This window comes from Carassius auratus, chromosome 28 (genome assembly GCF_003368295.1).
Source record: "Carassius auratus strain Wakin chromosome 28, ASM336829v1, whole genome shotgun sequence".
Classification (NCBI taxonomy): domain Eukaryota; kingdom Metazoa; phylum Chordata; class Actinopteri; order Cypriniformes; family Cyprinidae; genus Carassius; species Carassius auratus.
Window position 1 is genome coordinate 24517003 of NC_039270.1, and position 27481 is coordinate 24544483.

At 37.9% G+C, this 27481-nt stretch overlaps 1 protein-coding gene across 2 annotated transcripts in view; it reads left to right on the plus strand.

Annotated features, from left to right (window-relative positions):
• Positions 1–27481, plus strand: part of LOC113047295 (protein kinase C beta type) — a 115662-nt gene that overhangs the window by 64409 nt on the left and 23772 nt on the right. For both annotated transcript variants that reach the window (XM_026208653.1, XM_026208652.1), the window contains exons 9-15: positions 11831–11971; positions 14646–14819; positions 17670–17761; positions 22530–22592; positions 23559–23697; positions 24640–24720; positions 25252–25359. In XM_026208653.1, the coding sequence (XP_026064438.1) occupies positions 11831–11971; positions 14646–14819; positions 17670–17761; positions 22530–22592; positions 23559–23697; positions 24640–24720; positions 25252–25359 (798 nt within the window). The remainder of the gene's footprint in view (positions 1–11830; positions 11972–14645; positions 14820–17669; positions 17762–22529; positions 22593–23558; positions 23698–24639; positions 24721–25251; positions 25360–27481) is intronic.

Consider the following 27481-nt stretch of genomic DNA (forward strand, 5'->3'; position numbering starts at 1 on the left):
CTTAGCGCCACTTGGACTGTGTGTGTGTGCATGTGTGTGTGTGTGTGTGTGTGTGTGTGTCTGAGCTGGCAGTTTTCCTTCACATGGTGTGATGCATAATTCAAAATGTGAGAAATGGTCAATCTGTAGCTCATATGGTGGGCTAGCATTTCACACATCATGGAGAAAAAACGTCTTAAGTAGGTTTTCAGTCTTTTCCTTTAATCTCTCTTTTGTCTTGTTTTTATTTTATTTTTGTCTCTGTGTTCTTGTGGTCTGGAATGATGAGGTGCGTTGACTCATTTTAAAAAAACCTAATAAGCAGCATCTAGTCCTTTGGTCTGTATAGGCACATTTTAATAATAAAAAATTTATGTCTAAATAGACCAATAGTATTTAATAACTAACTAATTTTACAAATTGCAACCATTTATTATTATTATTATTATTATTATTATTATTATTATTATTATTATTATTATTATTATTATTATTATTTTATTTTAAAACCTAGTCTCCTCATGTGTTTTTGTCTATATAGACAAATTTTATAATACTATATAAATTATATTATTAAAATATTTAATTGTATACATTTATTAATTTTATATTACTATAAAAACAAAATTGCACTCTTATTTTTCTAGTAACATGATTTCATTATTGCAAATTAATTATAGTAGTAGTAATATTATTATTATTTTATTAATTTATTTGTTAATTTTACATTTTTAACATTATTGCAAAATATCAATAATAAAATAATAATGAATCATCAAATAATAATCATCTTTGTAATACATGAAGATAAATAGGTAATAATATAATAACAATTTATTGACTGTATTTATCTTATGTCAGTCTCTTTTTATAATTACAGTTATTATTATTGTCACATAAACTCAAACTTTTACAGCTTAGAAGGCAACACAATTAAGTTGTTTTGAAATTCTGGAGCAGCTTTTGTGTCTGTTATGCCTTAAAACACTGACTCTATAGGCAGCTCTCTATCTTTGGAGCAATTCTCTCATATATTAGCTTCACATCTGGTGTCTTGTTCAGATGTAAGTTGTTCGATTGTTGCTGGCGAGAATGACCCAGCTTTCCCAGCATGACTCAAGACTGTGAGTGGATGTGAGGGGAGGATGCTTAGTTTCCATTTGAGAGCATCAGGATGGGAGATGCAAGAAAGGCCAGCGAATCGGTTCCTCTCTGTGGGGTCTTTGTGGTCAGAGCAGGTCTCTGCTGAAAGGCGGAGGGGGCAGATGAAGGATTGGCCTGGTGGTGCTCACATTGAGCTCATTAAGGCCGGGGCTGTATCAGGCTACCTGCCAGCAGCTCCATCACACTTGCGCACACAGACTGACCGACAGGCCTCCCTCAGGATCAGTGTCAGTAACACAGAACCGGTCACTCCAGTTCCTGTGCTGGAGGACCGGAGCGCCCACATCACGCAATGCTCCAAGCTGTAGCCTCATGTCAACTTTTGTTCCTGCGTCACGAGCTATAGCCAGATTTGGCTCAGCATGAAAACAGAGATGGGGAAATGACTCATTATCTCAAACTCGTTTTGGATCAGCTCCGGTCTTATATGGATACAAACATTTATATGGACTCAACTTGCCCAGGAGTCAATGACGTGACAGACGTGGCAAAATATATATATATGTATTATTTGAATAAATATATAAATTATTGAAAAAGAAAAGTTTCTCACACAGACTACTTACTTTGAAACTGTATTTTGCTAAAGATGCACACTTTTAACATGAGTTTAAGCACTTGTTCACAATTTTGCAATTAAGCTACTCATAGGGTCAACATTACATTTTAGAAATTATTATAGAATTATTATAGAAATTATTTTCATGTATTAGCAATAAATAAAATAAAAAAATAATAAAGTTTACAGGTTTTTGGATTTTGGATCAGCAAAAGCTTACATTTTCAGTATTTTTAATTACTTTGCACAAAAAGACAACACAATATGATAACAGTATAATAACACATGTACTGAATCAAAATATTGATAAACAGTGATAGCAAGTTACTATTTGTTTGTGCAAAAAGCGTAAGCAACACTAAATTGTCTAGTCCACACTATGAAACTTATAGGGGTATCCAAACTTTTAGAGAAGTGTAAATGTACATGAAATACTAAGAAAACTAAAAAGGTCTTATTATTTCTAATCATCTGCACTTACTACATTCAAAATAAATGCAAATTTGCAATGTAATGTTTTTTAGTCAGTAATTTGTATTCCTTTGTAGAAAAATTGCAGACAACCTATATATATATATATATATATATATATATATATATATATATATATATATATATATATATATATATATATATATATATATAATTAATATATAAGTAAGGAATAATTGACGACGGGCCATTGAATTATTAGAAAAATAATGCACACCTGAGGTGGTGATGCGGCCACGATGCAAAGCGGAGTTTATTTCATTTAATTATTTTTCTAATAATTCAACTGCCTGGAGTCAATTATTCCGCTTATACTACGGTTACCACACCTCAAGACAACGATCAGATGATTTATTTAAAGGGATTCGTCCGGATTTTGTACTTGAATCGCTATTGTGAGTAGGATTATTTATTCCGCATCTCATCCAATGCCTCTTTTACTAGCTGGTTATGGATGCTTATTCTGTATGAATTAGGCTACCTCTGTACATCTCTAAAAAGCGCTGTTATTACCTCGCTAGTGAGAAAAGTCATGTGTAGCCTTTAAGATGCTACACTATATAGGCTGATAACTGATTAAATCATCAACCTTTTGTGCAAACTGCGTGACCGTTATTACTGTTAACTATGAAGTGATATGGAACTGTAATAGGGTCAAGAGAGCTGCCTGGAACTACATTCACTGTGCGTTTCCCAGAAAAATAATTGCACACTTCTGAACGTTCATCAGCCAATCAGATTCAAGCATTCAACGGCCCTGTACGTTTAAATAAGTTTAAAGGGGGGGTGAAATGCTCATTTTCACTCAATCTCCTGTTAATCTTGAGAACCTATAGAGTAGTACTGCATCCTTCATATCTCCAAAAAGTCTTTAGTTTTATTATATTCATAAGAGAAAGATAGTCTGTACCGATTTTTTTTTTTTCCGGAAAAACATGAGCGGCTGGAGGGGTGACGTGTGGGCGGAGCTAAAGAATCGCGAGCGTGAGTAGGCTTTTGCGTTGAGAGCGTTTGGAAGCTGTGACATTACCGTGAGGAAAAAAACATCATCCAAAACAAACTATGGCTAACAGTCAGATTCAGCGTATATTTATGATCCAGAATCAGATCCAGAGGCTGAAATTTAACAAGAGCTGCAGTAGCAACGACTACAGCAGGACGTCTCTATGTGGTATGTATTGAAACTGTATATATTTGCTTAGCGGTTTTGGAAAATGACTAAGTTCCACTTTATGTCGTCTTTTTTTTTTTTTTTTAAGCTGTACATGTGGGAAGTGCAGTTTGATGACAACATCGCATGTTGTTTACTTGATGTGCTTACGCGCCGATAGCTAAGTTAACAACACAGAGATATTTGAAGCAGTTTTACTCACCGCCTGCGGTTCCAACACACGATTGTGACCCTTTTTCGTTGGGACTGCATTATCCTTAAGAAATATACGATGTGCAAATCCGGCGTCAAACTGGGCCTTGTTTGTAAAACAAGCATCTTCGAAATGCAGGGAACAAACACAAACACGTGCACAACTCTGTTGATGCTCTGTAAAAATAAACTCCATCCACTGGTCCCTTAATGCTGTTTTTTTTTTTTTTTTGGTAATCTGTGCAGGGTTGTCTTGCCCTGGTAATCAAAAACACACTTCTTTTGTGACATTTCGCGACGCTCTCGCTCTGATCAGTGAATGTCTGTGCTCAGCCTCGCTATACGGGAGCGCGCGCTCTTCCGGCAGACGTGCCCTTAGGACCCATATAAGGAAATTCTGCTCCATCTAACGTCACACAGAGCCATACTCGAAAAAAACCTTTTTCCGAAACTTGTGACATTCCGGAAGAGGTATTTTTAGAACAGAAATACTCCTTCAAACGTACAACTTAATTTTTGGAACTTTGTCCATGTTTAGCATGGGAATCCAACTCATTAACAGTGTAAAAAACTCAGTATGCATGAAATAGCATTTCACCCCCCCCTTTAATTAAGACTCTTAATTAAAGTGTGATACTTGCGCACATTTTTGTTCAAACACTTTTTGTTCATTTTCAGCTCAATGAAAATGCTTTAATCTGGATGGTGGAACAACCTGTAGAAGTACCATTGTTGATCGTTTTTGTTTGTAAACAGTAATTTCATCTCGAATGAACAATTAAATGATAAAAAGCAAGAATATTTAACCAAACATTTACTTTACTGCTGAAAAAAGATGCTGAAAGCCAAGCAGGGTCTTCTGAGACTACTGCTGAGTAATAAATAAGTATTTTGAAAACAGCTGAGCGGGTATGCTAGCATTGCTAATGTTAGTGAACTCTTCCCCAGCACCACTGTTCAGTCCTCTGAAAAAACAACATGAGGCTATTTTTGTGTGTGTGTGTGTGTGTCTCTGAGGTGTAATCAGAAGCGTTAAGTCGTCTCACCTAATAGCCGCACTCCTGTTGATAGCATCTCCTCAACTTTTATTCACCTGCAATTTGACCTGTCAAGACGCGACCACCTCCCTCCACATTTCACCGCTATGAACAAATGACTTCCTCTCACTGTTTAGCTCTTTATTTTTTTCTCTTCGTTCTCACTCCACCCTCCACACCGCTGTGCAGAAATGATGGTATTTGTGTGCAATGAAGCGCGGTGAAGGCGACGCATTCAACTCACTGGAAATCTACCCACATTAGCATTTGTCTCCGTTCCTTTTTATCCCTCACTTCCCATTCTCTCTCATCCTCTCTTGCACCCTTCCTGTCAATTCTGGATCAGACAAATAATGGTTGTCGCCACAGGGTCGCCGAGCAGAGCGTTTGATGCTGTATGTATATGTGTGCGTGTGCATTGGTTTTACTGCTGAGCAGAATACGGATGTTTGTCTTTTACAAAAGAAACACTGCCTTAGTCCAGTGATGAGGCTCTTTGCTGGATACAGAGCTAATCGCTCGTTCACGCCCAGCAATCGATGGAGGAGGAGGAGGTGGAGAGCATTTTGTGTGTGCATGTGTTTGTGTATGTGTGTGCAGAGATCAATGCCGCCACTCAACTCGTGGTTTTGGCGGAGAGACAGAGCTTCTCAAATGGCTTTTCCCCAGAGGCCACACGTCCCTTCAGATCCACAGAACCACGACCTTCAGAGCGAGAGATGGGGAAAAACCCTGAGCTACGAAGATTAGAGGAATTGTTCAGCCACAAATGAAGATTCTGTCATCATTTAATTACCCTCATGTTGTTCCACGTCCAAGTTGTAGCACAAAAGGAGATATTGTGAATCATGTGCTGGCTGCTGTTTTCCAGGCGATTGCAGTGAATAGCAACTGGACCCTTAAAGCTTCGAAAAGGAGACAAAGCATCATAAAAAGATCATAAAAGTTGTGCATAAGACATGCAGTATTTTGGAAATCTTCTAAAGTGTTGTGGTAGAGTGAGGTACAGACCAAAACATTAGTCGTTCACTGACCGTCACTCATTTCAGTGAGCCGGAATATTTCAAATGTCAAAACAATAATTTCCAGATAAAATATCTATGAATACCTGTCAGTTCTGTTCCAAAGTTTAAAATATATATAATAATAATAATAATTTTTGTTTGGTTACACATAAATATTTAAATAATCATATATTTAAATAAATAAATATTTAAATAAAGCATAGATGTTTAAGTATTTAAACAAAACATAACAAATATTTAAATAAATGAATATTCAAGTTGTTAAAGGATCATAAAATTGGTTTATATGACTATTAATTTTTATGACACTTTTATCCAAAGCAACTTAGAAAAGAGGAGAAACAAAGTAATTAATCAAAAGCCAACAATATTCGTAATATACAATGCTAGGTTTAATAGACAATTATATCAATGATATGTTCAGTTATATATTCAAGGCTTTTATATTCAAGGTGCATTCAAAGTGACTGGTGTAGCTCCGGCCACAATGTTCTTCCGCAAGACGCAAGCAGTTCTGTTTATTAACCGCTAGAGCGTCAAAAGTTCCCTACTGCAGCTTTAAAGCGAGTTTCAGACCCTATTCATTGTAACTTATAAAAAGAGCAGCCAGTACATTATTCTAAATTACTTATTTTGTGTTCTTCAGACAAAGTCTGTAAAAAATGTGGGTAAATAATGACCCCTTTAAATGAGATAAAGGTAGCGCAGACAGACAGAAAAAGAGGCATGGATGTGTGAGTGAGGCTGAGCACTGGGCCGTGTGTTTGTCTGCAGGGACGTCTGAACAGTAGGGAGTGGGTTAATGGAATTCTATGCTAGACTGAGCCGCATGCCAGCCTCACAATATGGCAGCAGTTTGGAAATTAAAATTGAATGTACTCCAAGATGTGAGAGAGAGGGCAGTGAGACAGGCGTGTGTGGGATTGGCCAAAGGGACCCAGGCAATCCTACACATTCATTCTGCTGGTAAATAGCAGTGGAATCATGGGAGAAGTGAGAGGCAGGCAGAAATTCATTTGGAGTGATTGTAAAAGTGTCAGAATTGAGAATTGCGTATTTTTAATCACAGTCACCTCTTGTTCATATCCCATGTAATTTAACAGATGTGTGTGTGCACTGCATAACATGACTGTTAGAAATGAGTTTATCTGATGACCTGGTGGACAGAGCACATGTGAGCACAGTGTGGCATTTACCTGTCTTTGATAGTTTCTAGAAAATAGTTCTTATTATTCCCTGTCAGTTCTGTCCCATCTATTAAATGTGAAAAATCTCATTTTATTTTATATTCAGTATTTTAAGTATTTTAAAAAGTCAAACACAGAGATAGTTTACAAAAATTCAAATAAAAACATTATATGAAAAAAATACTTATGTATAAAAAACTGACATATTTTAAATAAATATAAATATTCAAATAAAACTCATATATTTTTAAAAACATATGTAAAACAATAGATATTTAGATAAATATTAAAAATAGTAGACAGACAAAATATATTTTAACAAATGTCCAAATAGCATGCTGACTGCAGGAATGTCGACCATAGCACGTCAATTGAATGTTCATTACTCTAACATAAGCCGTCTCCAAAGGCGTTTCAGAGAATTTGGCGGTACATCCGACCGGCCTCACAACCACAAACCACATGTAAACACAACAGCCCAGGACCTCCACATCAGCATCTTCACCTCCAAGATCGTCTGAGACCAGCCACCCAGACAGTTGTAGCAACAATCGATTTGCATAATGTCATCGTGACCACCTTGAGTGGGCAAATGCTCTCATTCGATGGCGTCTGGCACTTTGGAGAGGTGTACTCTTCATGGATGAATCCCGGTTTTCACTCTACAGGGCAGATGGTAGACACCATGTATGGCTTCGTGTTGGTAAGCGGTTTGCTGATGTCATTGTGTTGGATTGAGTGGTGCCCATTGTGATGCCATTCATCCATGACCATCACCTCATGTTGCAGCATGAAAATGCACAGCCCCATGTTTCAAGGATCTGTACACAATTAATGGAAGCTTAAAACATCCCAATTCTTGCATGGCCAGCATACTAAACTGGACATGTCACCCATTAAACATGTGTGGGATGCTCTGGACCGGTGTATACGACAGCGTGTTTCAGTTCCTGCCAATATCCAGCAACTTCACCCAGCATTTGAAGAGGAGTGGACCAACATTTCACAGACCACAATCACCAACCTGATCAACTCTATGTGAAGGAGATGTGTTGCACTGTGTGAGGCAAATGGTGGTCACACCAGATACTGACTGGTTTTCGGACCCCCCAATACAGTAAAACTGCACATTTTAGAGTGGCCTTTTAATGTGGCCAGCCTAAAACACGCCTGTGCAATAATCATTCTGTCTAATTAGCATCTTGATATGCCACACCTGTGAGGTGGATGGATTAACTCACTAACACAGATTTAGACAGATTTGGTGAACAATATTTGAGAGAAATAGGCCTTTTGTGTACAGAGAAAAAGTCATAGATCTTTGAGTTCAGCTCATGAAAAATGGGGGCAAAAACAAAAGTGTTGCTTTTATTATTTTGTTCAGTGTATATGTATGTATATATTTATATATTCTTCATGATATTATATATAATCAGTCTTAACTAGCATTGATTTTGTATTTAATCATTTATAAATAATATATTATTGTCCAGCACCACATTCTTTTGTACCACTGTTTGAAGAATTTATCTTCCAGAATCTGGCAGTAAGTTTTAAGAGCTCATTTTAAGTCAATCCTGCATGACAGACTTTTCAGGATAGGAGATGGAATAAAAATGGGCTCCTAAAACTTACTGCCAGATTCTGGGAGATAAATTCTTCAAACAGTGGCACAAGAGGACCACTGTTTGAAGACTTATATAGACTTATTTGTCTATAAAGCCTATAAAAAAATTGTCGTAATGTATTTCACAACATTTCAGCAGTTGTTCTTATTAAGTGAGGGTAAGTTTTTGCTACATTTTGGTGCTGGAGACTAAATGGTTCTTGATGGTTTAACACCTAATTCTTCACATTAATTCTTAATGCTTTTGCAGTTAACATGTCTTTTTTTTTTCTGACCCCACTGTCACAGTGAGCATTTTCCTGTCCAGTAGTCATGTCTTTACTTTGCACTTTCTGTATTGCATCAGTTTTGAATATTTCTCATGGAGATTTAATCATTTTTGACATCTCAGACTGAGTTAAACATCTTTTTTGGCTCAATTTATCAGTAAAAGTAAACATGCCTAATAATTCTGCACATCTGAGTTGTTTTTACTTCCAGCCTTCATGGACAATTATAGATCACTTATAAATGATTAAATGAAAAAAATATCAGAATTTCAACATGCCTAATAATTATACATGCAGTGTACACACACACACACACACACACACATATATATATATATATATATATATATTAAAATTATATATATTCAATGTATTTTTTTTTTTAAGGTAGACGGACAGACAATACAGACTATTATGCAGCGTTTGATGCTTAGAAGAAGTAAAAAAAATACAGTCAAATATCCAAATAAATGTTTCTTGTTTTAAGCATACTGACATATTTTTAGAGTAAGAAATCAAGATAACAAGTTAAAAAAGTGTCTGCAGTGCATAAAAAGCAAAGTAAGTGAGGAATTTTGACGCACTGTTGTGTTTTGTTTGTCGGCCCAAGTTCTGTGCAGATGTGTTGTGAATGAGAAAAGCTTTTAGTGCACTTGTGTTGTGTGAGACCGTATGTGTGTTCGCGTGACCTGTTGCCAGGCTGCTGTAGGTGTGATTGGCTCACAGCTGTAGATAATGGATCAGTTCTCAGTGGACTGTGAAGGAGAAAGTTGGTGAACAAGGAAATCGGCAGTACACTTCCCCTCAGCCTGCAGCCGACGGGGCCTAATGACTGTGCCCCGTGACCCGCACACACACTTAATACAGAAGGAACCACAGACATTCACACAGGCCGTCTGTCATTCCGTAGCATGCCAGCTTGGGCAGCCTGATCCTTGCCAGAAACTAAACGTTCACCCAGGGAGAGCGAGAGATACACACACACACAGACACACACCCACTTCCTATGTGTCTAACAAACACTTTAGAGCTGTTTTACAAATGCTGCCAAAGACATATTTAATATAGCACTTTGTATTATAGATACATGCTGTCTTATTCACACATGCACACAATAGCCAAAAACTGCTGCTTCTGCAGTCTGGGTGACAGGTTTTCCCAGTGTTTGCTGAATCATGTGTTCGACAGATTTAGCAGCGACGTGATGAATAGACCTGTTTAAGAAATTCAGTAACATCAACAGAGAGAAACAAACAAAAGATGTCAGTCATGTCAGGTTGTGACTCTTCTTATGTTGGTACTGTATGTGTGTGGGCCAGGTTTTTCCTTCATCGTGAAGCCCAAATGTTCCCACAAGGATAGTAAAACCTGAGATTGCGGAGACCAGCACACAATCGGAAGAAAATAAGAAAAAGACTAGAAATATAGATGCGATGGTGCTTGGGGAGACTTATGGAGCAATTGTTATTTTTGCATTTACTCACACTTTCCAGTGCCTCGCTGTAAGCTTGCACTCTTTCTCCATTTCATTGGTCTTTCCTCATTGCTGCTCTTTAAAATGTTGAGAGAGTGTGCATATATAAAGACAAGATGGCTAGATTTGAAAGTTTTAAGCTTTAGGCTTTCTTGTCAAAGACTAGCTGTCAGCAGACTAGAAATGAAGGCTTGGAGTTTGTGCTTAGCTTTTAATAAACAGTAAATGTCTTAATGAAAATCCAAAAATGCTAACAGGTTTCTGTGTGGATGCACAATATATGTGTGGTATGTCTAACCTGTCTTTCATGTATTGATAACTGAATCTTTGAACCAAAAATACTTTTTTTCATTGTCTCATTGTTTCATTGGTATTATTTGGATGAATAATGTATTTGTACTAAATTGATTATCAGCTAATATCAGAGTTTTTAATTTATTTATAGGCTATAGGTTAAAAGGGATGGGCAGTAGTTCAAATACATGTATTTAAAATACCTATTTGAAATACAAAGATACTATTAAAGTTAACTTGTTGATGATTCTGGATTTTCAGTCAAATGCATGTTGTGATCTTGCTTTTATTACAGAGGCAATTACAGGGGCAACTGAGGTTAATTGTGGTATTTGCAGCTTTACACACAAGCTACATTAATACATGTTCATCAGTAAGATGAGAACCAGACCCATTAGAAATCTAAATGTACTCGAAATGAAACGAATTTAAAAGTTTGATATCCTAGCAAGTAGTAATAAAGACTTTTGCTATCATAATGATAACAATACCGCATGCAAAAATAGTAAATAAACTGTTCGATGCTCCGGCGCGTTTAGCGATCACACTACATGTGTACCGCTCCCGGGCCACCTCTTCAAGCGGGCCAGGGCATGGTTAAACAAACACACTTGTGAAATGAACTGGACCTTGTGGGGTCAATCGCGCTCAAACATGGATCAGATCCCCTGTGTGAATAGCAGACAGCACACCACAACTATAACCATAACAGCACAAACAATGATGAATGATAAAAACACTGACAGCCAATTGGAATCATTTCTGCTTTAAAGAGCATGAGCATTTAAAGTGACAGATGCCACAACTGCATTTTATACTTAGAATACACTAATATAGTTATCTTTATAATTTTCGTCCTTGGTGTTAATAGGCCTTAATAGTGTTACTTCACTGGATTGCTCATTTTAAATTTATTTTTACATAAATACTGTATTTGTATTTACATATATTTTCCAACACACAGTATTTGTGCCCATCTCTGTTGGTTAAACTTAAATATGTTGTAACATACATGTACTCATTACCCCTGTTTTTATATTTAGATTACATTTAAGGTTGTGTAATGCTCATTGAAAGGTAAATGTAATCTAAACGTAAAAATATTAGTACAATAAATATGCATGTTCATAAGTAACGTACATATAAGTACCTAAAAGGTAAAATTTTTTCTATGAGAGTGTAGGTTTCTGTGATTTTTGTTTTAGAAGTAGGGGAAAGAAAATATCATTAGCTCAGTATAAAAACAATAGAATTTAACTGAAAGTCACCACCATGCTTGAAAAACAAACGTGTATGTCTATGTTGTCTCTGACCCCGCTCTAACACAAGCTTATTGTTTCTTTTTGCTCTTTCCCAACAGAGAGCTAAAATTGGTCCCAGCAAAACAGACGGCTCTTCCTCTAACGCCATCTCCAAATTCGACAGCAATGGCAACAGGGACCGCATGAAGCTGTCCGACTTCAATTTCCTCATGGTGTTGGGCAAGGGTAGCTTTGGAAAGGTAACTCTTGCCATCTACTCTCTCTCTCTGTGTGTCTCAGGTAGGCTCACTGGTGCTTTGAGCAGCAGGTAATCTCGCCGTGAGGTCACTCTAAAAAACTACGATTACTAGAGCGCAGGCTAAAAGACAGCGAGAGGGGAAATAGGAGGGCGAGTGGGCTCATGTTCCAGCTGCTGCCAGTTGCCATGGCAACAGGATTTTAAAATGATATTGATATGTTGAGGAGGAGCGCTAGACCTCTGTCAGCATCATTAGCCAAGACTGTTTGATGTGCTCCACGTCATGACAAACAGAATGTCAGGCGCACTGTTGCATCTTACAGACTGATCTGTCCTTTATTCTCCACCAAGCGTCATACACAGATGTCTGTACGTGACTCTGAGTCTGTCTTGAAGTCAGCTGGAACTTGCAGTCTGAAGAAATTACAAATCTGCAGAACATTAAAGTAGTTTTGGGATTAATAAAATATGACAATTTGCCAACTTAAAGGGATAGTTCACCTAAAAAATTATAATTTCTTTACTCACCCTCAAGTTGTTTCTGAACTATATGAGTTTCTTTCTTCTGTTGAACATAGAAGATATTTTGAAGATTGTTGGTATCCAAACTGTTGATTTCCATACTATGTAGGAACATACTATGGAAGTCAATAGTTACTCTCAGCTGTTTGGTAACAAACATTCTGCAAAATTTCTTGTGTTCAACAGAAAAAAGAAACTTATACATGTTTGGAACAAATGGAAGGTGAGTAAACAATGACCGAGTTTTCATTTTTGGGTGAACTAAACATCTAAATCGAGGCATAGTATCTTACACAATTTTCCTTCTTAGGCATTCGTCTTGTTTTTAAAGTAATTTAAAATTTGGTCATCCTTTAGTCACCCTCATGTAATTCCAAACATATATGGGATGTACCAGGCTTGAGATAAGTGAACATGTAAATGTCCACATCACCTCCGTATACAAAGAAAGAAAGTTAATCACGGCTACTTTTCGTTTTTGGAAGAAGATGCGCTGTGAGGAGTAAGCCTTGAATTGTGATGCCAACTCAGCTTAATGCAGCAGATGATCTCATTCAAGTCATTTATTTTTACTTATATTGGTGTTAATTTGACATAAACTTCACACCTTCACTTGTTGGAATTTTTCCTAACTATAATGCCAGACTAAAATATTTAGAGTGCAACATTTTTAAATATCATTGATCAGATTCTGTCCTTGAATATGCTGATCCTGGAGCAGTTCTCATCCAGGGCCCAGCAGATACTTTTGTGCAGCTGTACTAGCTGACAATGTCCTTGAGACTTTGGAGCACTGTGTGCAGTCGTGTATCTTTTGTTTGATGTGCGTTTTTCTGAACAGGTATGCAGCGGTAATGAATGCGTTGGAATGGATATGACCTGCTTGCTATGCTGCCAAAGTAGTTTGTGTGTGTGTGTGTCTGAGTGTGTGTGTATGTGTGTTAGGGTGTAGAGCCTGTGAGGAGCAGATGGTGTCCTCTGTAATGTTGAAGTGTATCGCTTCTCTTTTCCCATCGCCAGTTACAAGGTGTCCATCTGGGGCTGCTTTTACACTGAAATAACTCTGCTCATTTCAGTATGTGCATTTATTTTCAAGCGAGAGCTAAAAGGCAAAGCCAGACTGTCCGTAAGGTTCATAACAGTGATGGGAGCAAATTTGAACCTGTAGCTTTCCAAACTACAAGATACACATAAATAGTTATGATGCAGTCAAGCAACTTTTTCTACAACCTGAAAAACATCAAATAACTTTGATTTTCTGGTGCTACATATGTGAGAGAGAAAGGAGATTTTAGGAGAGCATGCTTGTTTACTGTTGCTACTTGTTGAAGTGGCTTGATTAACCAGATCAATATTAGATTGTAGCTCAGCTTTAGTTCCATTATTTATGTTAATTGGCATTATTTAAATTTAGTGATGTTATTGCATTTCATATTACTTTTTCTGTTCTGATTGTTTCAATGTTATCTATCTGGCAAGTTCTATTAACCATGTAACTTTTTTTTCTTTCTTGCTGATTTTTGGAGTAATAAAAATGTATGTGGGTTAGATTTTATTTATCCTAAAATGTTTATGCATTTAAATTAAAATGTTTATACATTTAAATGATTATGATATTAAGCTCTTGCTTATTTACTTAATCCTCCGTTATTTCTATTGCTCTTTGATTCGGTCTTTCTCTCTACTCTTTAAACTTTCTCCCTCTTTTTTCTTCCATCCCTCTCTCTCTGGTTGTCTGTTCTTTTAAGTACGTGTGCCTTCAGGCTCAATCCTAAAAATGAGCACAACTAAAATCTGCCTTCCCATCACTCAAGATTTCCTTCACCGTGCCACTGTGCCACACTCAAATCTGCTCCTTATTGTCTTCACATGTGTGCGAGAGCTTCATCTCCTCTGTCTGTCATTTCTCTTCGTCTTTGTATATCATCTGTGCCTCAACTGCAGCTACTGTATGTTCTCAGGCCTAACATGCTCTAAACTTGCTGAGGCTACTCTATTGATCCGCAGGCCAGTGTATCTTATGCTAATAAATGAAGTTCATGAGCTTTGTTACAGTGTTGCTCAGCTCCTTATGCTTGCTCGCTCAAATACTTTAGTTATGTGTTTGGTTACATCCCTGCTACCTTCACGCTCTCTCTCTCTGATTTTTTTAGGTGATGTTGGCCGAGAGAAAGGGAGGTGATGAGCTGTTTGCCATAAAGATCCTGAAGAAGGACGTGGTGATCCAAGATGATGATGTAGAATGCACTATGGTGGAGAAGAGAGTGTTGGCCTTGGCAGGAAAACCACCCTTCCTCACTCAACTGCACTCCTGCTTTCAGACCATGGTACTGCAGACCATGTACTCGTCTCGTCTCATCTCTTCAGTTGTCATCTCATTTCATGTCTTAGATTCATCTCATGACGTCTCTTTTGCTCTCCTTTCTTCATCGTCTCTGATTTTGTCATCTCATCTCCTATTCTTCGTTGTGTCTAATGTCCTGTTGTAAATTCAGGTCTCATCTCACCTTGCTCTCTCTCCTGCTCTCCTCATCAACTTTTTATCTCTCCTCCTTCTCTTTTCCTCTTCTCCTTTTAATTTATTTTTGCCTCGCCTGCTCTCATCTCATTTCATATTGTTTATTTTTGTTCTTCTCTCCGTGTCTCATGTAGATGCATCTCACCTCATCTTATCTCACATCACCTCTTTTCTCTCCTCTCCTCATCTTCTTTTCTTATTTTCTCTCCTCTTCTGTTCTCCTCTCATCTGGTCATTCTTCTCCTCTTCTCTTTTTCATCCCTTACTATCTCCTCTATCTGCTCGTCCTCACCACATCTCATCTTTCCTCATTTCATCTCATCTCTTCTCCTCTCCTTTTCATCTCAACTCATCTCCTTTTTTCTCTTTTTCTTATGAACGTATATCCTCTGACATAAGCTGAAGCGTGAGCACACGTCACTGTGTATTCTTTCATTTTGTAGCACTTGACCAAACACACACACACACACACACACACACTTGAATCCATCCCTCCCCATCCCCCACACGCTGCTTAGAGACTGCAGTCATTTGTACATCGACAGGAATGGTGTTTGTGTGTGTGTGTGTGTGTGTGTGTGTGTGTGTGTGGTCATGTGAATGTGACATGCTCACAGGGGGGCAGCGCACCACACACTCATCTATGGCCGCAGCATCGTGTGAAAGGCAGCATCGCCGTCTCTCGACATCCTACTGTGCACCGCATGAGCCCCTGTCACCGACAGCAAGATAGCGAGAGACGGTGAAATCGAGACAGGAAGCGAGAGTCAAAGGATAGGGAGGACTGTCAGAAACCGAGGAGACTCTGGGGGAGGAAAGATTGTGACGTCACGTGGCCGAAGCTCTTTTATGCCTTGTTTTTCTGGAACTGCATTGGATCTCAAATGAATCTACGTCACTAAATCATCTCCTTTTTCACACACTCGTTCGTTAAAAGCAAATAAAGCCTGCCAGATATTCGAGCGGGGTGTTGGGAGGGGATTTCTTTATGAAGGGGGATCAGTCACAGGAGGTATTTGACAGCCAAACAGCTGCAGTCATGTAGATTATCCTCAAGCCTATAATGGGGAGTTAGTCAGATGTGTGTGTGTGTGTGTGTGGTTGTGTATGCTGATGTGTTGTAGTAGTGAAGGTTTAGGTAGTTGGTGTGTAGTGGAGTGAGGTAAAGACTCTTTCCCGCCGCCCGCCCTCTCTCCTTCCTGACAGTGATGGGACCTCTTTTAAGCACTGCTGCCTAGTAGTCCGTCTCCCCCTCACACTCTTCATCACTTTCAGTCTCTTAATCCTCCCTGACTCTAATTCCCCTGACCATCACACACACACACACACACACACACACCACCACCACTGCAGGAAATTACACCACCCGCAACTGATATAAAATAAGCCTCATCATTACAGGAAGAAAGCCAATAAATGGAGCCCAGGGAAAATGTGGCTGAAACTTGCAGATATGAAGACGTCCTGCGTGTTTTGATCTTTTGGTTTTGGCCCTGGGTTTTGCCTCGTGTGTTAGTGTGTGGATGTGCAGTTGTGGTGTGTGTTTGTGTGGATTTATTAAAAACGTTTTATAGGCTTGTGTCACTAAAATAAATATTCTTGCAGGGGGTTGAGACACAGTAAAAGTAATACTCAAATCCATTGGCATTTCATAAAATCTTAGTGAGTCAAAAATACAGTATGCAATGTACAAAATATACAAGATGAGTCCTCTGCACAATCTGAATTTGTTGCAACCTAGAATTAAACTGCTGGTCTTGCCTGGCCAGAGGAGAATGGCATACTATTTTGACACAATATTTCCATGTTTAATACTGTAAAGCTGCTTTGAAACAATCTGCAATGTAAACAGCACTATATAAAAATGGTGACTTGACTTGACTTGACAGTGGGTCCAGTATTGTCCAGTTCCTGGACAAATGAGCTGGTTCTTTTTAGTAAATCAGAAATATAGAGCAAAACAAAATCTAGCAATTCCCTTACGAATGACTCCTCTAACCTGATTCTTTTTAGTGAATCAAAAACATTAAGCGAAATGTTGAATCCAGTTCCTGAGTGAATTACATTTATGAACAAATTCTTTTTAGACAATCACAAAAATTTACATAAATTACTTTTCACAAGTCCTAATGGTTAATGGTAAACAAACTTGGCTTGGTGTCCTTAATGGAGTCTCAAACTCGAGGCTCAGCTTGAGCACCGAGTTCAACCCCCCATTGCGGTAGTACCTTGAGGGAGAAAAACAGAAATAAAGGAGGAGATGGGGAGGTGGACGGATACCAGAAGAACTGATACTGGGATGATGCAATGAGAGCTGCTTATATAGGCTTGTAATGATGATTGACAGGACTGAATGTTTAGACTCCTCCCGAACCTACATTTGGAACTTCATTTGTCATGTCCTATTCGAAATGAACCAATGTTTGTGTTCTATTGTACTTAAAGAAGAGTTAAGAAATTATAATCAAATTGGTTCTGAAATCTACTATTGTGTTCTATTCTAAAATGTATGTTTAACTCATTTGACCCCAAAGTAGCACTGCTGCTTCACTAGAACTGCAACTTCTAGAACCGTTCTACAAGAAAATTCAAACATCTTATCTTTTCTCAACTGTCCTGTGCTTGTCTCTTACTCCACTGTCTGTCTGTGTATCTACAGGACCGCCTGTACTTTGTCATGGAATACATCAGTGGTGGGGATCTCATGTATCATATCCAGCAGGTCGGCAAGTTTAAGGAACCCCACGCTGTGTGAGTACAGCTCTCGTCTTTGTCTCTTCATAGTGACAAATATTGATAGTGCCTTCAAAGATGTGGCATTTTCAGATTCATCAATTAAAAATCAGATGAATGGCTAATATTAGTAGCCGATGATCCCTTTGAATCAGTGATGAACCGGCAAGCTGATGAGTTCCCCAATGTGAACTGTTGACTTCAAAGAATTTGTTAACGGTTGAGCTCACTGATGAGCTTGTCAGCCAGCTATCTGATTATTTCACCATGAGCTCACAGATTAGATGAGTACATTGATTAGTTCATGATGAGGTCCCCAGTGTGTGTGAAGTAACTGAATGTGGTTGAACTAATCCAGCTAATACACACTCTGTAGAACGAACAGGTGTTCTCCTTGTTATTGCCCAATTGGATGATGGGTGGGACATTCATAGGGCAGAAAGTGTTTCCCGCTGTGCTGTGTTGTCACTTCAAAGTGACCTCAGAGTAGTTTGACCAACTCTTGCTGCTGCCGCTCCTTCTCTGCCTCTTCCTCGGTGCCCTTCTGTTGGAGATATGTGGTGTCTACTCAGCATAATTTGTAATAAGGTGAACGAAGGCCAGGTCAACCTACTTCCCCCATCTCTGACTTTCTCTTTCACTCTTCTTTTTTTCTTTTTAGCTCTATTTTTCCAGATCTATGAAGTGTTGCAGTGATAGAATATTTTTGTAGGCCAATCAAGCAGTTCTTGATTCATCATGAAAAAGTTTGATACATTTTTAATATTGGCTACAGACCATAAACTGTCTTTTAAACTGTTTAAATATGTAAAAAAAAAAAAAAAAAAAAAAAAAAAAAAAGACTTTTGGGACAGTGGAACTGGAAGTGTTCAAATGCTAAGTAATTTCTGTGTTTTTGGCCTATAGAAATATTTAATCCCTACACCACTTAATTTACCTATTCATCTCTCCTCCCTATTGTTTAATGAAGTGTTGAATTGAGGCAAATGAAGTAGAGGAAAGATAGAAAACTTTTGTCCTCTTACATAGGGTTTTGAAATAGATTTTTGTCTACAGTTATATTTTACATTTACATTTAGTCATTTAGCAGACGATTCTAGCCAAAGCAAATTTACAAATGAGAACAATGGAAGCAATCAAAATCAGCAAAAGAGCAATAATATACAAGTACTATATCAAGTATAACAAGTCTCATTTAGCTTAACGCAGTACAATTAGCAAGGGCTTTTTAAATAATATAATAAATAAAAGAAAATATTATATAGAATATTTACATTTGTGTTTCATTAATTGACCATCCCTACAGTATAAATTCCGGGGATCTCTTGTTCTTTCAAACCACAAAAATGGCGAAGAATGCTGACTTAGCTATGATCCAGAAGACAATCATTGACACCCTCCACAAAGAGGGAAATTCACAGAAGGTCATTACTGAAAGGGGTGGCTGTCCACAGAGTGCTGTATCAAAGCATATTAAATGCAAAGTTGACTAGAAGGAAGAAACTGGGTAGGAAAATGTGCACAAGCAACAGGGATGACCTCAAGCTTGAGAATACTGTCAAGCAAAGCTGATTCAAACACTTGGGAGAGCTTCACAATGAGTCGACTGAAGCTCAGACGTCTTCAGGAAAAGGGCTAACGAGCCACTTATTAAACAGAAACATGGTCAGAAGCATCTTACCTGAGAAAAGAGAAAGAGAAAAAAGAACTGAACTGTTACTCAGTGGTCCAAAGTCCTCTTTTCAGATAAAAGTACATTTTACATTTCGTTTGAAAATCAGTGTCTGGAGTCTGAAGGAAGACTGGAAACCATTGTTAAGTTTCCAAATTCATTGAGAGATTTGGGGTGCCGTGACTTCTGCTGGTGTAGAACACGGTAGAATGTGGTTACAGTGACCCCAATTTAAAGGAAAGGAAACAAAATGCCCCTTGTCAGTTTTTGTGTATTATATATATTTGTCTTATATTAATTTCTTATGATGTCCATTTTTATGATAACATTACATGAGCAAGAGCGCAGTTTTACTGAATATCAGCACAATTGCAAATGTGATAATAATTTTATACAACAATTCAATAAAAAGAAGACAATAATATTGTTATTCTATTTTAGAATCAGTATTGTCCATTTTTGTTGTTTTGCCAAAATAATTAGATCCATACAAACACACAGAAGAACCGTTGTGTGTCTCTTTCAAATTGGGTAAGTGAATGATTCAATGACTCATTAACATTTGCATAAAATTAGTAAAAAGTAGACTAGTTCTCCTACTAATAAAGTGAACACAAAGTATTTTGCATTCACAAAGCATGTTGCAAGTCTGATATAGACTGATGCCTGGGTTCATTTAAAGTGGTCACATCTAAGCTGAAATTCCTGTGAACCACCCTGTAACTAATTTGAAGAAAAACGAATCAGCAGCAAATAGACAGGTGTTTGAGGGTGATCTCAGTATGGACGGCTCCTTGGCTGTAGATGACTGAGCTGACCTTTGCAGTAATCTGCTCTCAGAAGCATGCTCTGTCTCCACATCTAACAAGCTTCATCTCTATTTGCTCTGCTTTCTGCTTGCTGTCTGCCCTTTATCATAAAGAATTAGCCTGTCTCAGTGAAGGAGAGCAGCGTTGTCATTGTGTTGGGTATGGAGCTTAGCGCAGTTCAAAGGTCAGGGTGATTATGAGTGCCCAATGACAGGGATGACAAGAAACTGTTGGGAGTGGAATAGATCTAGGTTTTCAGATGCAAAAGCCCATAATGGTTATGGAACACAGTGGGGGTCTATTTGCTTGTATTATGATATAATGAGAGTCAGTTGTTTTAATTCTAAGATACAATGACTGTTTTCTTGTTACTTTGCTCCTCCTCCCTTATTGTCTCAGTACTGTATATACAGCCATCATTTGCTATGCACAAAATGTACACAAACATCTCATCTTAAACGAAAAGCCATTTAGTGACTGTTAGCACAGATGGTAATAACACTGTGTTAATTGCAGCAGACTATTGCTGAGTTTTGTGAATGAAGCTCAAAGTATGAACCTAATTTACATAAAAATGTATGGAGGATTGTAAATACCACTTAAAAATAAAATGAGGAAATCAAGTATCAGTGTTTTAAATCAAGAATAAAAATGTACATTAAAGTCATTTTCAGTTTGACAAATTAATTTACAACTATTTAATGTTTGAAATGTAGTTGAACGTAACAACATAAATTACACTAATTATAATAAAATTATTCCCTTTTAAAGCTGACAAATAAATATATGTATTAAAAGCTGTCTATTTAAAATGTGAGTAGAATTCTTTCAGGTTTATTTGATGAATAGAAAGTTCAGAAGAACAGCATTTATCTGAAATAGAAATCTTTTGCAACCCTGTGTCTTCTTCATCATTTTAGATCAATTCAGTACATCCTTGCTAAATAAAAGTATTAATTTCTATCACAGGAATAAATCCTGATCACTGGAATAAATTACATTTTAAAATATATTCAAATAGAAATATTATTTTATATAGTAAAAATATTTCACAAAATTACGGTACTTACTGTACTTCAAATGAAGGAAGGGCTTGGTGAGCAGAAGAGAAATCTTTAAAAAAAAAAATCTTCCTGTTCAATTCTTTTAACTGGTAGAGGAAAAGTAACCACTTTTAAAATTGGCAAATATACATATTTACAGCGGTTTATTTAAATCGTCCGAATTGTAACGAAACATAATACATTTAGATAACACTTTAGTATAGGGACCAATTCTTACTATTAACTAATTGCTTATTAGCATACCTGTTATTGGCTGTTTATTAATTTATAAAGCACATATTCTGCATAATCCTAATCCTACACAATACCTAAACTTGACAAATACCTTACTAACTATTAATAAGCAGCAAATTTGGAGTTTATTAAGGCAAAGTCATAGGAAGTAATTTGTTAATTGCAAGAATTGGACCTAGAAGCGTGACCTACATTGAATACATCACATGTCATTTGGACCTCTTTAAATAATTCATGCTTAAATGTTCAATGTAACAATAAAATGATGGATTAATCATTTTTAATAAAGTATTTTTGAATTGAATCTTTACGTGGCATTTATAATCCTCCAAAGAAAGGAAGCATGTTTGAAAGGATGACAGTAAAGTAGCTGATATTCAGCATTGTTGTAGTGTTGTAGTTAATGCCTGATGGCAAGTAGCTAGTGAATGTTTTGCGCTTAAATACTTTAGTTAAAAGTGTTGCCAATGTTCAGTGAAATCACTTCTGTCCTTCTCTCTTTATTTGAGTGGTGATAGCCTGAGGCTGGTTGCCGCTGTGGCCTGGAAACTGACGTTACCTTTTGACATAATCTGACTCTAAAGTGAGGCCTGTTTCCTGCTCCACCCCCAGCTGCGTTAGTCACTGAACACCAATGCTAATTCTCTTCATATGTAGTTCTAAAATATAGGACAGAAAAACACGCCACCTGATAAATAAAAGATTATCGCATGCTTGTATTAATAACAGATATCTGACTTGCTTTATCTCTCTTATGTCTTTTCTGAGGGCAGAGCTCAAAGCTCTCAGCAGAAACACACCTTTAACAGACTGATATATTATTTATTAGACAGATGTCTGGAATGCTTAAGACTTGTCAAACTAAGCTCCCTCCTCTGTTTTGTCTTGGAGTTTATTTTTTTGATAATGACCACCTTGCTGTCTTCCAGCCATGAAGACTGACCAAGAAACATTAATCTCCTGTGCTCAGATGTTCAAATTGATTCGGATAATGTGTGTGTGTTTAGGTTTTATGCTGCAGAAATCGCCATAGGTCTGTTCTTCCTGCATGTGAAGGGGGTTATATACAGGTGAGTGAAGCCCAAAGAGCAACACACGTCAGTCACACACAGAAGTGAGAAGAGAACCACCACAAGGGTCTTCAGTTTTGCTGGAATAATAAACGACTGGCTTCTAGAGCAATACACACCAAACACACTTGCTTACACACAGCAATTGATCTTAGTCAGAGTCTATGCTGTATTTAGTTTGACGCAAACAAACAAAAAATGGCCTTGAGGGATAGAGGTACTGTCCATTCAATTTATTGTACTGTTGTTTAACTGGGCAACGATCCTTCAGCCAGCTGAAACATTGACAACACAATAAGTCTTTCCAGGATATTTTAGTGGCCAAAAAACACTGGACATCTTGAGCTGTGATTAATTAAACATAATGATCTCTGAGTTTATAAAACAGTGAAGTGTATTGAATCGTCTTGTGCTTCATTGCATTACAAAAAAACGTAATTGTTTATCGTTGTACAAGTGCAGCAAGTGGTCCCCTGGATGGTGGCCTAAACAGGAAGTAGAGCTGTAATCCAGGCTGTTAACAGAAAACCTCCACCGCATGTTTCCACTCAGACAGACAACACTCATGAATTCTTTACAGAGCACTTTTTTTCTCCTTCATCAAGCTCACACGTGCTTCTCTTCATAAAGCTGCTAGGGTTGGCCAGTATAACGAATATTAATGGTGTATTTGTGATGATTTTGCTGGCGAAATAAAAAAAGAGCTAGTGAATGTTGCAATGCTTTCATACACTTTTTATTTGGCTATTAGGTCTGCATTGTTGGACTAGTTTCATGACTTGAGAAAGAAGTTAGCTTTTAGGATTGAAAAACAGCGATTGAGTGGCAAATTCATTGAGTTAATTTTTTTAATGTTCATTGCAATGGACTGATGGTTACATATAAACATAAATATGATACACGTACAAATGTGTTGGTAAATATTGCTGTTTCTGCACTGACTCCTCTCACATCTTTGTGCATCAGAGATCTAAAGTTGGATAATGTCATGTTGGACATGGAGGGTCATATCAAAATTGCTGACTTTGGAATGTGCAAGGAGAACATGCTTGATGGAGTCACCACCAAGACCTTTTGTGGGACCCCTGACTACATCGCCCCTGAGGTGAGTGCTCAGAGATGATCCTGTACATGTGTTGAGTCGCAAAGTGTTGGATGAGAAAGGAGAGCCAGTGGCCTACATATTTCATGCATGTATAATTTGGGGCAGGCATGGCCTAATATTTATAGAGTCGGACTTGTAACCCAAAGGTTGTGGGTTCGAGTCTCGATACTGGCAGGGATTGTCGGTGGGGGGAGTGAATGACCAGCGTTGTCTTCCACCTTCAATACCACGACTGAGGTGAGACCCTTTGAGCAAGGCACCGAACCCCCAACTGCACCCCTAAAAATGTCTGCCCACTGCTCCAAGTGTGTGTTTTTTTCACTACTCCTTGCTGTGTGTGTGCACTTGGTTGGGTTAAATGCAGAGCACCAATTCCAAGTATGGGACACAATGCTTGGCCACATGTCACTTTTACTTTTCACCTTCATAGACATTTGTGCATCTACTAGGGCTGCATTTCCTAAAAACATTGTAAGGGAAATTGTGCCACTTTATATTCATCATGAGCTCATATTGGAGAAAATAGATTTGTTACCCAGAGGCAGCTTCATGCAATAGAGAGCTACGTTGATAAGATATCTCACGTTCCTCTCATCGAGCACCAGATGGTACTGCTCCAAGTGTACCACCATCAGCATGAGCTAGAGATGGATTCATGTCAACAACACACTCCCAAACCAAGACACAACATGCTGTAAGAGTGAAGGGGTTTCAGTTCATCTAGTCCTCAAAGCTCAAGTGGCTGTTTCTTATTGTTTGAAAGACACTTTACAGTACATACATAAAACACCTTGTAACACGTTGAAAGCACCATAATCACTTCTGAAACTCTTGATAGAGCGCACGGCGGGATTGATTTGAATATTTACAGATGTCCTTGGAGTGTGTCACCCATTTGTAATTGTTTTTTACGCCTTACGCTCCTGAGTGTGTCTGTTTCAGATCATCGCTTACCAGCCTTATGGAAAGTCAGTGGACTGGTGGGCGTTCGGAGTTCTGCTTTATGAGATGCTGGCTGGGCAGGTAAGAGTTATGATAACCCTGATCAAGAAGGCCCAAAGTCAGGGGTTTCTGCCTTTTGGGCCTTCTCTCATTCGCTCCGTTTCATTTCCTCTCTGCTGCTTGCAGTAAATCAGCTCTTGCTATCTCAAGGTCAGTTTTTATTAATTACGTTCTGCAAATCTCCCGAGACTAACGGCAAGTATTTCATGCCTATCGGGCTCAGTCAATTATTTATGAATTGTTCTGAAACAAGTCAAGCTTTGAACGCTGGAGAAAAAAAGTCTTGAGTTGTATCCAGCGGAGACTGCTACTGCTGAGCCGTCCTGACAAAAGCATGTCGTAATTCTCGTTTCTAGTCTTCGCTAAACAAACAAGACTTGAAAGGCACTTTTATGGTGATGACTTTCAAACTGGCAGTGTTTAAGGGATACAAGTGGAAAAAAATAGCAAATTATGCAAGTTTCAAAATCCATGTTATTATTGTTGACCAGTTGTAGTAAACAGCATTGTCCTCTCATCTTCACTGTCTCTTCTCTCGGTCTCTTTTCAAAGCCCCCATTTGATGGTGAGGATGAGGATGAGCTGTTTCAGTCCATCATGGAGCATCATGTGTCCTATCCCAAATCCATGTCCAAAGAAGCTGTGGCCATCTGCAAAGGGGTGAGCAGCCAGTATACGTACATCAAATTCCTGAAACCGTGTCCAATAACCTCTCACACTGCAGCCAGTGACATGTCCAACACAATGATAATGATGATAATTACTATTCTTCTTATTTTTATTATTCACTACTGTTCAAAACTTATGGGCAGTAGGGTTTTTTTTTTTTCAGATTAGTTTTCAACAAATAAATACGGTTGAACTTGAAAAAAATGAAGCACAGTGTTTTCAACATTGTTATTAATAAATGTTTCTTTAGCAGAAAATCAGCACATTTTAATGATATCTGGAGGATCACGTGACACTAAAGACTGGAGCAATGATACTGAAAATACAGCTTTGCATCACAGGACTAAATTACATTTTAAAGTATATAACAGAGACAATATTTCATATAAATAACAATTTCAATTACATATTAACTGTATTTTGATCAAATAAATGCTGCCTTGGTAAGCAAAAGAAACTTCTTCCAAAAACTTCCAAAAACATCCTAATTAATGTTAAGTAAAATTATTGAAATTACTTTTTATTTAACCATTTCTCATGACCTTAATGCATTAGGAATTGCATCAATGTATTTGATCACATCACATGCCTTCCTTTAAATGATCGTCAATGGAGATTGATGCAGCAGAATGGTGTAGTTACAAGACCTACCAGCAGGGTCACGCTAACAGGTCACACCTTGTCCCCTTGTCCTGAGGTAAACCAAAGTATCAAATTCAGTTCAGAGTGACTAATGGCCCGGAGAGGTACAGATACAGCCCATCTCATCAGTGTGTCCCTGAGAAAGTACTGGAGTTGTTTCAAGGTGACTGTCTCGGCAGTTCACATACTGTAAGTGGCTTTGAAGGAAAAAAGTCCCGTTATTATATGTCTTCATGTGATGCATTATGAATCATTTCTTCATTGCAGCACTGGTCATCACAGTTTGCTCTCAACAGCCTTGAAAGATACCGCAGCCTCTGACCTGTCCTATCAATATGCGCGTCACGGCCCTCTCAGAATCCGCCAGTTCTGTCTGTCTCTCCATCGCTATCTTTCATTCACTCGGTCTTTGTTATTAGGAGTCCAGTGCTGCTCCAGACTCGAGCGCTGGCAGGTGAAGCAGCGAGTACACATGATCTAATTCTTTATTTGAGAGATTTTCTCTCCTGCAGATAAAAGCACACAAACATACAGCCTTAGACAGCACTTAGTGGGAATGCCAATGACTCTTGGCTGTGTGCAGAACCCAGGAGCTCAGCTCTGTTTGTTGCTGGCTTATACTGGAACATGGCTAGGCTGGGCTTGACTGAATATGAATGCTTTTGTTTATTTCCTTGCCCCAACAAAAAAAGACAAAAGCCGCCGAATGTCAGGGGCATCTTAGTAAATAGTACAACGTATTCCCTAAAAAGTGCTTGAAAGGGAGCTCTCTCCTATTTGCTTATTCTTGACATGTTTCTGTTCTTTCTCCTTGTCACTGTGGTGCCAGAGTGGAGCATATGGCTGCTGAAAACAAGTAGAAAATAGTTTTGTAGAAGAATGAAAGCCAGGCTTGTGTGTGGGTACATTCGTATGAAGCTTGGGACATGACACATCTGTTATTTGGGTGAATCTCACCTGTCAGTATGTCTGGGCCATATTTCAGCCCAACCAACAGAAAAATAAGTAAGAAAATGAAACATTTATGTATTTTAAGTCCTTTATATTAACCTTTCCAGTTGTCATTACAGTAATTAAATAATAATGAATATAATTAATATAAAATATATATTTATTGCATTCCATTATGATTTTCGTTTTCAAATGTTTATTTAGTCTTGTAATATTTTGGGGGGGGGGACTATGAAGATCTTCCCTGTTTGCATTACCATGATGCATAAATAAATAAATAAATTGTATTTTTTTATTGTTTTACTACCCAAGTTTACCTAATATAAAAATATAATGTTTATACATCATGGTAGTATTTGTAGTGATGCCTAAAATTATGCTGAAGCATCATAAAGTTACATGTGTAATTACAAGTATACAGAGGATTGGCGTGCGATTAAAATCACAATGCAAAGCATACATGTATGGTTAGGCTTTGTTTTAAGGTTGTTACAGTGTAATTATACATTGTAATATACTG